The sequence below is a fragment of the Panthera uncia genome, assembly GCF_023721935.1.
Source record: "Panthera uncia isolate 11264 chromosome A3 unlocalized genomic scaffold, Puncia_PCG_1.0 HiC_scaffold_12, whole genome shotgun sequence".
Classification (NCBI taxonomy): Eukaryota; Metazoa; Chordata; class Mammalia; order Carnivora; family Felidae; genus Panthera; species Panthera uncia.
This window is the reverse complement of record NW_026057579.1, coordinates 38994256-39008638: the sequence shown is the minus strand read 5'-3', so window position 1 is coordinate 39008638 and position 14383 is coordinate 38994256. Positions and strand designations below refer to the sequence as shown.

General features: G+C 55.7%; 1 protein-coding gene and 1 pseudogene across 1 annotated transcript in view; both read left to right on the top strand.

Annotated features, from left to right (window-relative positions):
* Positions 1 to 14383, top strand: part of SNTG2 (syntrophin gamma 2) — a 128721-nt gene that overhangs the window by 110935 nt on the left and 3403 nt on the right. The window contains 1 exon segment of the mRNA XM_049652613.1: positions 1059 to 1169. Within this exon segment, the coding sequence (XP_049508570.1) occupies positions 1059 to 1169 (111 nt within the window).
* On the top strand, positions 4242 to 5933 carry LOC125937781 (mortality factor 4-like protein 1; annotated as a pseudogene).

Genomic DNA, 14383 nt, shown 5'->3' with positions numbered 1-14383 from the left:
GTGGACAGGCTCTGTGCACAGAGCTCTGTGGACAGATCTCCGTGGACAGGCTCTGTGCACAGATCTCCGTGGACAGGCTCCGTGCACAGATCTCCGTGGACAGGCTCTGTGGACAGGCTCCGTGGTACAGGTGCCGCTGCTCGGCCTTCAGCCAGGTCTGTGTGACCTCCGTGCTCGTGTCCTCACGATGAGTCACTTAGCAGCTGGCCTGCAGCAAGGAGGAGCCGTCGGCACCGCTGTGAACTCGTCTTTCTGGCCTCATGCTCCACGAAATCCTGGGTTCCAGGAGATCAGAGCCGAGACTTCGCAGCTCTCACCTGAAGAGCAGTTTCGAGTCCTCCCTCTGCCCCGTCGAGGCCCCACGTACCCCTCTCTGGCCGCGTGTGGGTGTGTCATCTTGGGGGACGACCCCCCCCTCCCGGTAGGAGCCCTTGAGCTCGCCATCCGTCTGTCTGTCCATCGGTCAGAGGAGCCAGGCGCAGGGTCTTTATTAGCTGCAGACTTTTTCTTCTATTAAACAACAAGAACTTACAAAGCACATCTCATGTCTGGAGAACCTTAGCAAACAGTAGTAACAGGTAACCATCCACCTTCTTCTTGTTGGTTCCAGAGAAACGAATGGGGAGTGATTTGCACGTAGCCCCAGGTGGGAACATGTCCACGGGATCGAAGGTTTTCACCATCTGTGCTCTGGACCGTGTCTCATGCTCTGTAGCAACAAGTGGCCTCTGAGTGGATTTTTAAGTCTTATAGGCAGAGAAAGGAGCATTGACCATATGATGCTGGCCGCCGGAGTGCAGGAAGGAGAAAGTCGGGGGGGCAGGTGGGGAGTGTGGCCGTGGACGCCTGGAGCCCAGTGCACGGACAGAGGCGGTCCGTGTGCACAGAATGAAGGATGGGAAGGTGGATTCTGGTAAGTTATCACATGCTCAGGGCCGATAAGAAAATTAAGCAAATGTCTGCATCTGTATACATAGAGTATTTAACGTATGACTAAATATGAATTAAATAAATGAGCTCCCGTTTCTACATAACCGATTAATTTCATTCCTTTTCAGAATGTGCTCTGGAGATTTAAATTTTCTCAGCTTAAGGGATCTTCGGACGACGGAAACGCTCGCGTAAAGCTGCTGTTCCAGCATCCAGACACCAAACAAATAGAGGTGAAGGTAGGGAACCTTGTTTGTACTGCCACCCGGCCACGTGCCACGTGAAACCTCAGAGGTCAGAGGATGAACACGTCAGTCCCATGTGCCACTGCCTCCAAGCCCAGATGGCCAGGACATCACTACAGCCCGTGGTCTGTGTCTCTCAGAGATACTTCTGTCTTGGGGTTGTGATCCCTGAACCATGTGAATTCATCCTACTGAAAATTATAAGTTCCTTATAAATGTCAGTAGGGAATCAATATTTAAAAATACATGAGGGGCGCCTGGGTGGCTTAGACGGTTGGGCACCTGACTCTTGATTTCTGCTCAGGTCATGATCCCAGGGTCGTGGGATCGAGCCCCGACTCAGGCTCTGCATTGAGCATGAGAGCTGCTTAACATTCTCTCCCTCCTCCCCTCTCCCCTGCTCATGCTCTCTCTCTCTCTCAAATAACAATAAACAAACAAATAGGAGCAGCCAAATTGGAAGGAAGAGCTTTATAAACAGCATTACGCACAATTCAGATGATGACCAGACTGCACTCAATTAACAGGTCCTCGGACACAACCTCCAGACTCATCACACTGAGCGGTCAGCTTACTGTCCACAGAGGATGGGTTTTTCCGTGTTTAACGTACACGTGTTGTCACCCAGTTTTAATGGAACTAGAGACAAACCAAAGTGTCAGTCTGATGCGCTATAGAAAAAGGAAGAAAAAAACAAAAATATGGGACCCACGAGCACATGTTGTTTGGAAACAGATCCAACAGTTTGCCTTGTTTTCTGATGAAATTAGGACGCACCACACGGGACACAGCTAAATCCAAAAGTCAGTTTCTAACATCTTTTTATTGAGTTTAATGAAATAATGTTCTGTGTCTACTTTTTAAGTACAACTGAAATTGTCAGAATCTGTTGACATTTTTATCTTCAGGGAGTGATAAAATCACAGCCTGAATGTAAATGCTGTCTAGGCGCGTGGGTCATGAGGTGTGTGACAGGGCAGTGGAGGGGACAGCCGATCTAGGACAGACACAGGAGGTGGCGATGGAGGGGTGCGGAATCCGGGGGACTCTAGCCACCAGCAGAGAAGGGATCCCGAGAGCGGGGGGACTTGAGATAATTTTACGTTTGTGTTTGGCATTTTATCTGCACTGATATGTTGACCATGGGTCACATTACCACTCCTTCTGGATGATGGATATATTGGCCCTTGGGGGGCAGGGGAGGAACGAGCAACATTTCCTGCTTAAATCCCGCAAACCTCCTAACCCAGCGCGTTCTGTGGGAGTGTGGGCGATGCCTTGGGAAGCCAGCCTGCAGCGGGATTTCACACGGTGGGTGTTCTAGCAGCATCTGCTGGAGTACCTGCTGACGTGGGCTCGTGCCTTCGTAACACCCAACCGCATACGTGATGTCAGAGTATGCCTTTGGCGGGTGCCAGCTCTCAACAGATCAAAACGCATCTGTTCTCATGTGTTAACGTTTGGTGAACTTTTGGTCGTCTGTGTTAATGATGGGAGGAGCTGGGAAATCTGAACCAGACAGTGTGAGATGTGGCACATGACTTTGGGGCAAGCGTTCATCTCAGTATCTTGGCGGCATGTGTACAGGCTGGACACGTTTCATTTTCCTCCCACGAGGACAGAGAGACCTAGCAGGTGGTGGGTCACAGGGGCAGACACACGCTCTGAAAGGCTGGGAGCTTGGATGGTTTGCAGGGCTGCCTTCATGATAACAATACAGTTGGAAATCCGAAAACCCACCTGCACTCAGAGATGAGAGGGAGACACATAGAAAAGTCCCAGCAAATCCAACTGAGCACATCTCCACCTGACCTGCCCCTTCGCAGACCCCGAAGCTGCTGACGGCCTCCCCGAGCCTCCCTCCAGGGCAGCAGGGCAGAGACGAGGGCAGGTGACATAGGGAGCCCAGGGGCACGTTGCTTGGGGCCCTGGCAGGGCCGTGTGCGGTGTGTGTAGGTGACGACTGAGAGCGGAGCGGAGCAGAGGGCCTCCCGCAGCAGGACGGGGGCACAGCGGTTGTCGACAAACCCCCTTTGAGCTGACACTCCACGTGTATTACAGGCCGTGAGACACAGAAAAGGTTGGAAAGACCGGACGGGGAATCTGGATCTCAGGAGAGTTCTTAGGGTCGAGGCTCTGTTTAAACAAAGAGCCCTGGGGACTAACCTCTGAATGGAGAATTTATTTATTTTTGCTTTTGCAAATACCGGGTGTGAACACTGTGTGCCTTTTCTTACAAGTCAGGAACGGGTAATTGCCTCCCAGAAAATTATGTTCGTCTTAACCGAATTTTCTGGTTAAGGGAGTGATAACTGAGGAATGAATTTTCCCTTATTAGTCATTGAAAATGTCTCTGGACCCTTTGGCTGGGGCGGTGCCTCAGCCAGCACGCCACGAGAACCGGAGGGGCGCGGGGTTGCGGGCACAGCGAGCACTCTGCACCCTGTGTGCAGGTGCCGGACTCCATGATGCTCCCGCGGCTCCAAAACTGGCGTCCCACCGCTTTCTGACAAGGTTTGCCCGTCCTCTTCCTGCCTCCTTCTCCCGGAAAAGCCGAGGTGAAGGAACTCATCTCCTGTCGGCTCCGAGGCCGCGTTCCGCGAATGGGCTGTGGGTTAGGCCCAAGTCAGGAGTGTGCCACAGGGGACACAGTGCCCCCCCCCCCCGCCCTGGTTCCTTCGTCCCGAGCTCGCCCTGGTGGCCTTCAGTGCGCCTGGTGCGTCTCTGTGATTCCACATCTGCCTCTCGGCTGAGCCGCCAGAAGCAGCTGGACGTGAACTTTTTAACCAGCATTTAATCGTATTCTAAATTAGTTAACGAAGAAGGAGCAAATCGGTTGATGGAACCTCCAGAGACACTCACGGAAACTGTTACCAGTTTCCAACGAGGAAGGTGCTCAAATTATCCCTAAAGTAAAAGACCCAGGAGCCCGAGCCACCTGTCCACACACACGGACCCGGGCCTCTGGCCGCGGAAGGCAGGGCACGGCTCCACGGACAGTAGGTGCGTCCTCGGGAGGAGCCCTGTGGTGACGCCTCCTCCCCGGCCTCAGGGTGTGGGCCAAACATGCCCCAGAAGGAAAGACGAGGGCGGACGTGGACGCAGGTGTACTTGAGGCGTCTGAGAGCGAGTAAAGGAGGTCGCGTTTCTGAAACTGAAGCGTGGCTGCTGAGCTCCGTGGCCAAGAGCGTTGGTGCCACGGCATTTGTCATCCATACAGCCGACCCGGTGGAGCGGAGAGAGGACAACGGAGGGAGGGAGGCACGTGGACGGGCCACGGGGCGTTCCACGTGACGGTGTGAGCGGGAGGCGCCTGAGCCAAGCCGAGGTACATGTGCCCGCAGCCCCTTCCAGAACGTCTGTGCTCTTGTCTTCCCCAACCTGTTCTCAGGGACGGGGACGCTCGAGCGACAGCAGGCTCACCTCCTCTCTGTCTCTGCCCCCCACGCCCCCTCGCTCTCCCAACCTCCCCCTCTCTTCCTTTGTCCCTCCCTGTCTCCCCTGCACCCTCTCTCCCCCTAAGTCCCTGTCTCCCTCCCTTCCCTACTCCCCCTCTCTCTCCCAATCTCTCCCCCCGCAACCCCTTTGCTGCCCCCTCGGCCTGCTGAGTGGCTCATCCCAGAAATGAAGTTGCCTTCGGCTGCGTGTGAGGTCAGCGGGCGCTGGCAGGTCGGGCCCGGGATGGGGAGCTGGTGGTGCCTGATGGTGCGTCTGACACGGAGCTGGGTGGGGTAGGGAGGAGGCGGTGGGAGAAGGGGGAGGCGGGGGCGAACCGCTTGTAAGTGGTGCCGAAACAGGAGCCCCAATTCCGGGAGGGCGAGCGAGTGCTGTGCTTTCCTGGGCCTCTTCTCCGTGAGGCAAAGTGCGTGAAGGGTGCCATAAAGGACAGACTAGCGACATGCTTTATACGCTACAATGGTTGGAATAAAAACTGGGACGAACGGGTGCCAGAAAGCGGAGCACTCAAACACGTGGGCTCCAGGCGGCAGAAACAGCGAGAACAGGACTGGTGTGCAGAGGGGAGACGAGAGGCACTGCCCCGGGGAAGAAGACGGCCGGCCTGCGGCAGAAAAGCGTTGAAGTGGAAACCAAAAAGAACAAACAGAGAACACCTGGAAATGGAGACACCTCAGCCTCCTCGCAAGAAAAGGGCCCGAGTGGATCCTACCACTCGGTAGAGAATGAATGGTTTCCTCATTCCGAATTCTCGGTTGAGGATGAGGAAACATCCATGAACAGAGTTGAAGCGGAAGTAAAGATTCCCGAAGAACTGAAACCACGGCTTGTGGACGGTTGGGACTTAATTCCCTGGCAGAAACAGCTTTTATCTTCCTGCCAAGAAGAACGTGGATTCCGTTCCAGAGGATTATGCAAATTACAAGAAACCTCGAGGAGACACAGATAATGAGTCGGCTGTGAACGAGGTGGTGGCCGGGATAAAGGAGTACCTCCATGTGATGCTGGGGACTCAGCTGCTCTGCAAATTTGAGAGGCCGCAGTACGCGGAGATGCTCGCAGGCCACCCGGACGTGCCCACGTCCCAGGTGCACAGGGCACCGCATCCACCGAGGTGGTTTGTACGAACTGCAGCCATGTTGGCCTCTACGCCTCTGGATGACAAGAGTCCCGCATTGTTGCTGAATTCTCTCCATGATTTCCTAAAGTACCTGGCAAAGAATTCTGCACCCTTGTTTAGTGCTAGCGATTATGAAGTCGCCCCCCAGCCCCCGCCCCGAGTACCATCGGAAGGCTGTGTGAGGCGAGGCGCTGACACTCTGTTTGGATTTCTGTAAACACATTTTGGTTCGGTCCTCCTCTTATACAAATGATGTACTTTGCAAACGTTAGTGTACAAGAGAATTGGTGTTTGCTTTCTGTTTGATCCTAAACAGAGAAAATAAAAGGGGTTATGGCCCCTTTTTTCCTTTTTTTTTTCATTTCAAAGTCACTACCAATGTATTCAGTGATGGACAATGAGAGACATACTGTAGTGTTTCATTGCCTAGACAACAAAGCTGCTTTTGAATGCTGCTGGTTCTATCCCTTTGACACCATGCAATTTTATAATACGTGTTAATGCCGTATGACAAACTGCTCTGACTCCTAGTGCCAAAGGTTCAATTCAGTGTATACACCTGAACACGCTCATCCGTCTGTGCTCCGTTTTTATGGTGCTTAAAGAGCCCATCCTGTAGGCCGTCCATGCTGTTCCTTAGGCATCGTCCCTTTGCTCCGACTGCTGAAGACTGGTGGCCTGTTTCATGGTTTTGTATTTGTGTCTAATGCACGTGTTAACATGATAGACGTAATGCGTTGTGTAGCTACAGTTTTCTGGAAAAGGCAATCTTTTAGGAATTGTGTTTCAGATCTTCAATAAATTTTTTCTTTAAATTTGAAAGACAAAAAAAAAAGAAAAAAATGAAGTAGCCTTCAGGGGTCCAGGTGACGTCCTTGTCTTGGTTTTGAGCCCGTTGGGGGTCACGTGTCCAGAGCCAGTGTTCACACTGACGGAAGACGCAGTTGAACCGAATCTCTGAGCGGTGCAGGCAGCCGTGCCCCATCCCTCAGGCCCAGCGCTGTGGAGAGGACGTCACCAGGGCAGAGACGGCGGTCATGTGCCGCTGGCACTCCGCCCCGGCGAGCCCAGCTGTGGGGGGGGGGGGCTCCGTGAGGTCGGTAGGTCTGGGGTCATCGCAGGACCCCCGGCACAGTGTTGGATGCCTACTCCTGGAAGGCTCCTGGTGCCCCAGCTTGTGGCTGCGGCAGCTCAGTGAGGAGCACGGGACTCTCCAGCTCACCTGCCATCCTTCCAGCTGGGACGTCATCGCACTCCCATTTCCAGAAGAAAGGCTATGGCGAACCTGCCCGTGGAGCGCAGCCAGCTGGCCCACAGCCACCAGGGCACCTCCACGATCCGAGAAACGCTCGCTCCCCCACATGGGGCGAGTAGGGTATGCCAGCCATGGTCCCGCTGTCTCCAGACTTAAGACTGGTCCCAGCCTGACCCCCATGAAGCCACCCCGGCTTCTCGTCCGCTGGCCTCAGTCTGACCCCGTGGTCGTCAGCTCCTCCTCCAGGGAAGCGGTAGCCTCCCTGTCAACTCCATTCCGAAGACCTGGGTCCATCATCAGCCATGTCCACGGGCCTCTTGCTGGAGCACAGATCTCCGTTAATGTCGGGGCCTGGGGTGAATGAGATATTCTGGACTAGGGACGGACAATTATGTAACACACAGTGCTGCACGGCTCGTGCTCCCAAGCCCACGGCGGAGGGTGCCAGCGTCACAGAGTTACTGTTTCCTAAGAACTTTCTGTCCCATTAGACTCCCTCTTCTTGATTATGGCTGCGCCATGGTGACGGCCCTTTCTTTAGAGAGGTTACATAACTGTCGGCGCCATTCCGATGGCCGTAACAACACCGGACCTGCGTTCCTGGCGTTGGGAAGCCTGGTTCCATCTGTGGGTCGTCACCCACACCAGCATCTGGCTGTCCGTTAACAAATGCTCCCTGCAGTTAGCTGTTTCTGGAAGCTTTGCTGATGTGCACGTCCTTTTTTTCAAAGTAATCTCTATACCCAACGTGGGGCTTGAACTCACAACCACAAGATCACAGTCACATGCTCCCCCCCGACTGAGCCAGCCAGGCGCTCCTTGTACATGATCTTTGCAAGGAGACTTGAGAGAGTGGGCGTTCTCTCTGCCACTTTCTCTGTGGAGGGAGAATGTCATCATGGCTGTAGACATGGGGAAACTGAGGCCCGGGGTGCTTAATGCGAAGCTCACGTCACTCAGCTTCTACACGATAGAATGAAACGTGTGCACGGCCGTCCCCTCCGCCTGTCCCCAGCACTTCCCGTGATGCCCCACGGAAGCCCTGTTTCCAGTAAACACGGAAGGGGAGAGTCCCCGTCCCTCACCCCCCACCCTGAGTCTACCTTCTGTCTGCGTGGATGTGTCCCGAGCACCACGCAGAAGTGGCTTCGTGTCTGGCCTCCTTCCCTTAGTGCCACATGTGCAGGGTCCATCCATGTGGCACAGATGAGCACTGTCCTGTTGTGTGGACACACCAGGTTGTGTTCAGCCCCTGTCCACAGACACATGGCTGGTTCTGCCTTCCAGCTGCTGCGAGCGCTGGTGCACAAGCGTGTGCTCAGCGGTTCTGGGCGTGTCCCGGGGGCCGCTGGGCTGACTTCCCACCAGCGCACGAGAGCTCTGGTTCCTCCCTACCCTCGCCCATCTGTTATTTTCTGTTTTGTGAAATCACAGCCCCCTCATGGGTGGGAGGCGGGGTCTCCTCCGGTTTTTATGTGAATGTCCCTGATGCCTAGTGGAGTCCAGCATCGTTTCTGAGGTTGGCCACTCGTGCACCTTCTCTGGGGAGATGTCAGTTCAAGTCCTTTCCCATCTTTTAGGAGGGCCGTGTGTCTCTCTCTGGTTGGTCTGAGCGAGTTCTGTCTCCACACATGCTGGGTGCTAACCCCACATCAGAAACACAACTCACGGGTGTTCTCTCCCGTCTGTAGGCTGTCTTCACCTTGTACTCCCGTGAAAATGTCCTTTGATGCCAGAAGGTTTCAATTTTGATGAATCCAGTGTGTCCGTTTTCTTGTTGCCCAGCAACCGAGCGTTAAGCTTCCAAGTCCACACTTCATGGTGGCTCCGGAGCGGCAGCTCCCATGGGGAGGTTCTCGTGGGGTGGCTCCCATGGGAAGGCTCTCATGGGGCGGCTCCCATGGGGCAGCTCCCGTGGGCAGGCTCCTGCGTGGCAGTTCCCTGGGCACCTCCAGTTCCTGACTCAGCCTGCAAGCGTGTGCCGGGGTTTCACAGCTGGTTGTGTGCTGTCCTGATGGCAGCTCGAGGCCTCCAGGCAGCCTGCCTTCCGCTCGAGCACAGGCTACTCATGTCCCAGAGGTAAGAGAATCTGCACATTGTGAGGAGTAGCTTATTTTTGGTTTCTGATTTTTAAACTGGTGGGAACAAGAGGAGGCCACGAATATAGAGCTGCACCCTGCCTGCTCAGCGAGCTGTGTCACCCCACAGTGACGACACCACAGGAGCCCACGGGCTTTCTTAGAAGGGGCTCAGTGACCCCTGGTGGCTCCTCTCTCCCGAAGAGTCTGAGTGGATTTCTAACAGCCGTGGCATTACCAGTGCCGTGAGCTGCTGCCCCATCACCTTATGGGAACCCACGGCTGCCTTTGGGATTTCCAGACACTTCCTTTGCAAGACCTTGGTGTAAAAAATAAAGTGAAAGATGGGGCGCCTGGGTGGCGCAGTCGGTTAAGCGTCCGACTTCAGCCAGGTCACGATCTCGCGGTCCGTGAGTTCGAGCCCCGCGTCGGGCTCTGGGCTGATGGCTCGGAGCCTGGAGCCTGCTTCCGATTCTGTGTCTCCCTCTCTCTCTGTCCCTCCCCCGTTCATGCTCTGTCTCTCTCTGTCCCCCCCCCCAAAAAAAAAACGTTGAAAAAAAAAATTAAAAAAAAAAATAAAGTGAAAGAGATAAACTTGCCTTCAAACTCAGACTTTCCGTGTTCATCCCACACAAAAGGAGCCAGTCCCCGGGGACAGGAATTTGATCTGCCCGAGCTGCCCTGAGTTTCTGGGGCTGGAGGATGGGCTTCTCACAGGTCCTGCTTCCCCACCAGCGGGTCCTGCACAGGAGCACTCTGATGACACCCAGAGGGTTGAGCCGTGACAGGTGGTGCAGGCACTGAGCAGAGGCCAGCGCCCCCAGAGCCCAGCTCCCGCAACACCCCGCCATCGGCTGCTGCCAGCGACGGTGGCGGGGACCCCACGCCAAGCGGCCCTGAGAGCCAAGGCACTGTGGCCCGCAGGAAGGTGGACATCAGCACACCACCGCCTGCAAGAACAGGAACCTCCTATCCCCATCCCCGCTCAACAGAGGACAGCGCTGTCTCCCGGTGACGGCCTGCCCACTCCTTGGGAAGATGGGAAGTTGCTGCAGAGGGCAGATGCCGTGCCTTGCGTGGGGACCTTCTCCATTGGTCCCTTGTCTCAGGGCCTGCCGTGTGCAGGGCAGGGGGTGGATGGAGGACAGACCCAGCGTGCAGGTGGGGCAAGTCAGGAAATTCTGCACAGACAGGGATCTGCTGAAGGCCACACAGCGTCCAGCTGGATCGGGTTCACCCCTTCCTGCTCCAGGGGTCTGTGCCGAGGCGTCGATGAGCTTCTGTCGTGATAGGAGGCTCAGTCACTTCTGAGGCTGCATCACCTCCACCAGAAACTGTAAAGGTGCAAAGAGGGGTTTTATAGCTGCTGTCCCTAAGCACAGAGCTGTGCCAGCAGGTGGCGGACCCTTCTGGAAACAGGAAAGGAAGGAATGAGAGGGAGCGTGTGCAGGAGCAGGGGGCCAGGGATGGGGCTTGAGGGCAAAGGTCGGCGTGGCCAACCGGGCCTGGGCATGAGGACGCGGAACACAGAAGCCAGTGCGCTGAAGGCCACCAGCTCAGGTAGCAGGAATGTAACTTAAGTGGGACAAATGTGGTTTTTAAGGACGAGCTGCACCCGTCGGTTCTGCCTGAAACACAAACAGTGCAGGTGTCATTCAGCCTGGCCCAGGCCTGGGCTGACACGTCCCCCTTCTGAGCCTTCAGAGGACACTGTCCGGCCGTCACCGCCTGTTCACGTGGACGTTGGTGCCCTGGCCGCCCTCGCGGGGCTGGGCTACAGACGGTGCCCACCCAGAAGGAGCACAGCCTTTCTTTAAAAGGTGCCAGGGCGCCTGGGGGCTCAGTCGGTTGAGCGTCTGTTGATTTCAGCTCAGGTCATGATCTCCCACTTTGTGGGTTCGAGCCCCATGTGGGGCTCTGTGCTGAGTGTGGAGCTTGCTTGGGATTCTCTCTCTCTCTCCGTCTCCCTCTTCCTCTCACCCCTACTCATGATCTCTCTCAAAAAGTGAAAAAAGAATTTAATGGGTGGATGGGTGCTTGTTGTAGTTGAACAGAAACAGACTTCATGTAGCGTCTGTGCACCGAGCTGTCTTGTTGGGTCTTCCCCAGCGAACCTTCATGTGACAATAGCAGCAGGTGCCGTGCACCGCTATTCACCTGCGTACCTGCACAGGGGCATCCCCACCGAGGCCCGGGTGCCAGTGCTGGGGTCGCCGGCAGGACACTTGCTGAGGATCACAGACGACTGGATGTGGAATGAAAGCCAGGACCCGGGCAGCCCCGCCTCAGAGACCCTCTCCTCCGTCCACGGTGCCTCCTCCGTGTTCGTCACTGTGTGGACACCCGGCCGTGTGGAGCGGTGAGCACAGGTTGCCCGTGTGTCTGGTCACTGGTCTAAACACAGGGCCTGCACATCCTGAGTTAAAGAAAGAACCGGCCTGAGCCTGTGAATGACAGAATAGGACCCAAGAGCCCGGCCAGCCCACCAAGTGCTGTGGGCAAGTGACACAAGCCCATAGCCTGGGCCCATGTCCCCCTCTGTAATTGTCCCCAGTCCATTAAGGGACAAAGGTCAGACTGACTGGCTGCCCAGGATGAGGCCTCACCTGAACTTGGTTTCTGTATTTATTTATTTTTTTAAATTTTTTAAATGTTTATTTTTGAGCGAGCGAGAGACAGAGTGGGAGCAGGGGAGGGGCAGAGAGAGAGACACACACAGAATCAAAGCAGGCTCCAGGCTCCCAGCTGTCAGCACAGAGCCTGACGTGGGGCTCGAACTCACAAACTGTGAGATCATGACCTGAAGTCAGACGCTTAACCCACTGAGCCGCCCGGGCGCCCCATCTAATACACTTATTTCTACTTTAGTTTTCTATATTAATTTCACAGGGAAAACCTTTACCAGCTCTGTGGGAAATTCACTTTGTTTATGCCTAAGAGAGTATGTGTCCTTGTCAGAACACGGGAATTTCCAAATAAAACATTTCTAACAGCAGAGAAAAGGAGGTGCCCTTCACAGCCTGGAAGCCCCCCTTGGCACGTGTGAGCCCCTGCGGACTTGCTGCAGGCTCGAGACCACACTCATGCAAACAGCCTTCCTGGAGCAGATGCTCGGCCTTCCAGTACGTGTCCCTGGGGGACAGACACACTCAGAGCTGTTGGGAGACTCAGACGTTCTCAACGTCCTGGCAAGGTAACAGTGCCGAGCTTTCACATAAATAAAACTTAGGAAGTTATCATTCTGCTGTTTGCCGAAGAGGAAAAAGTGGCTTCAAATATGAGCCAGAGAATCAGGCTTCCCGGCGTGAGGCAGCAGTGTCAGGAGGGGAGTCACAGAGGACGCGGCAAAGGTCACGGGGAGCGCTTTCCTCGAGGAAGGGGGGAACCCAACAGAGAACGGGAGCGGTCGGCCCGGGTAGATTCCCAGCAGGGTTGGAAGGTGGGGGCGTGCATCAGGGGGGCACTTTGAACAGGTCTCCGCGTGACCCGACGGTGCACGGGCTGGACTGTCCCCTCCCCGGCCTCTGCCATCCCAGGGAATCACGGCCTCCATGAGACTCCCTCTTTCCAGACCTAACCTGCCCCCCTCAGATGTTTGGGATCTTGGTTTTCCCACGCTCTGCCGGGTGACCCCTCACCTAGGACTCTGTGGTGTCTGTCCCTGTCTGCCGGGCAGGCCCGTCACCCTGTTGCCCCTCCCCTGGGAGCAGGGCTCGTGCCCCACCCCGTCCTTCCCACAGGTGGTGATCTCTGTCCCGAGGGTGTGGTGCAATGTCTCCCCATCACACTCCGTGTGCGTTCCGCACCTGCCAAGCTCTGGGGCCGGGCTGTTCCTCACGACTCCGTCTCGTCTCCAGTCCCGCCTGTGTGTGTCTCAGGACGATTACAAGGCGCGTCTGTTATCCCAGATGTTCATCCTTGTGTTCTGCCAGCATCCGTTCCCGTGTGGCTTTGCTCACTAGCCCCGTAGCCTCTGTGTTGCCTTCGTGGGGAAGGGACAGGCTGAGGCTCCCGTGGAAGTGCCACCTGCACGTGGATCGCTGTGGCCGAGTGGAAACTGTCCTCTTAGATGGTGGTGGACGTTCAACTGTCCCCTCGCACAGGGTCTCCGATGGCTATTAGGGAAAGAGGGCACCTGACGCTGGCCGCTGGGCTTTGGAAGGGACGTCCGTCACCTCAGACACTTTCTGACAAACGCCACTGATTTGTGCACCGAGATGGAAATACGGATAGCAATGTGATGATTTCTACTGGAGGAGGTTTACTGGGGACACACAGGTGATTCTGACATCTGGACACTGATTGGATGTGTCACTCTTGTGATCGATGCCGCAGGCCCGGAGCAAGGACTGAGGAAGAAGAGTTGTCTCAGCTCCGGGCGACCTCATGATTCACACCTGGAATTCACACATGGCTCCCTAAGAAGTTTTACTTCAAAGGAGAAGTTCTAGGTATTAAAACACTCAAAAGTTGATGATTATATAAGCTGTGAGTCGTAGTCCAACAAATCATTATTTCAGCCACCATGAAATATTTAACAACGGTTCCTAAAGATCTAGGTCATTGGGACAAACATGCCACCGAAGAAAGAGGCGTGGGTGAGGTGCTGGGGGCCGGCGGACGGGCGGAGTGCAGGCGAGTCCATCCCCAGGTGCGTGCGGCCTGGCTCTCGGGACCTCACCAATCTTGTCCGTTAAGATGCACACGATTTGCACCTGACGGTGCTGCAGGATGTGAGCGGGAGTGGCTGACGGTGCAGGAGGACAGAACGCGCCTGAAGGACAGGCTTGAGGGTCCGCACAGCCGGGACAGTGTCACGGGCGCTGCAGCCGCCGGGGAGGGCCTTCCTTCTGCGCCCTCACCGAGCACTCAGTCCTCCCTCCGTGTCAGTGACTTCAGGCGCCTCGTGTAGGGGAATCACACAGGGTGTGTTCTCTGTGACCGGCTCGTTCCTCTCAACCTCATGTCCTTAATCCCTGTTGAAGCAGGTGGGAGAAGTTCCTTCCTTTTAAGGCTGCACATGCTCCGTTGGGGACAGACCCCATTTCCTTCATCTGCTCAGCTGAGTGGGCCTCCACGATGCCCCGTCCTCAAGTCAAGCAGATCTGAGAGACAAAGCACATGGCATGGCACTCCGAGAGACACGACCTGGTGGACTCGGGGGCACGGCAACCCCCCCAGTGACCCGCGCCTCCTGAGCACCTGTCACCGTCACACAGCTTGGGGAGGCGCTGCTCCGTGCATACCGTCACGCTTCCACTTCTCCCCCAGTGTGGGCGGCTCTCCATGGGGTTCTCTG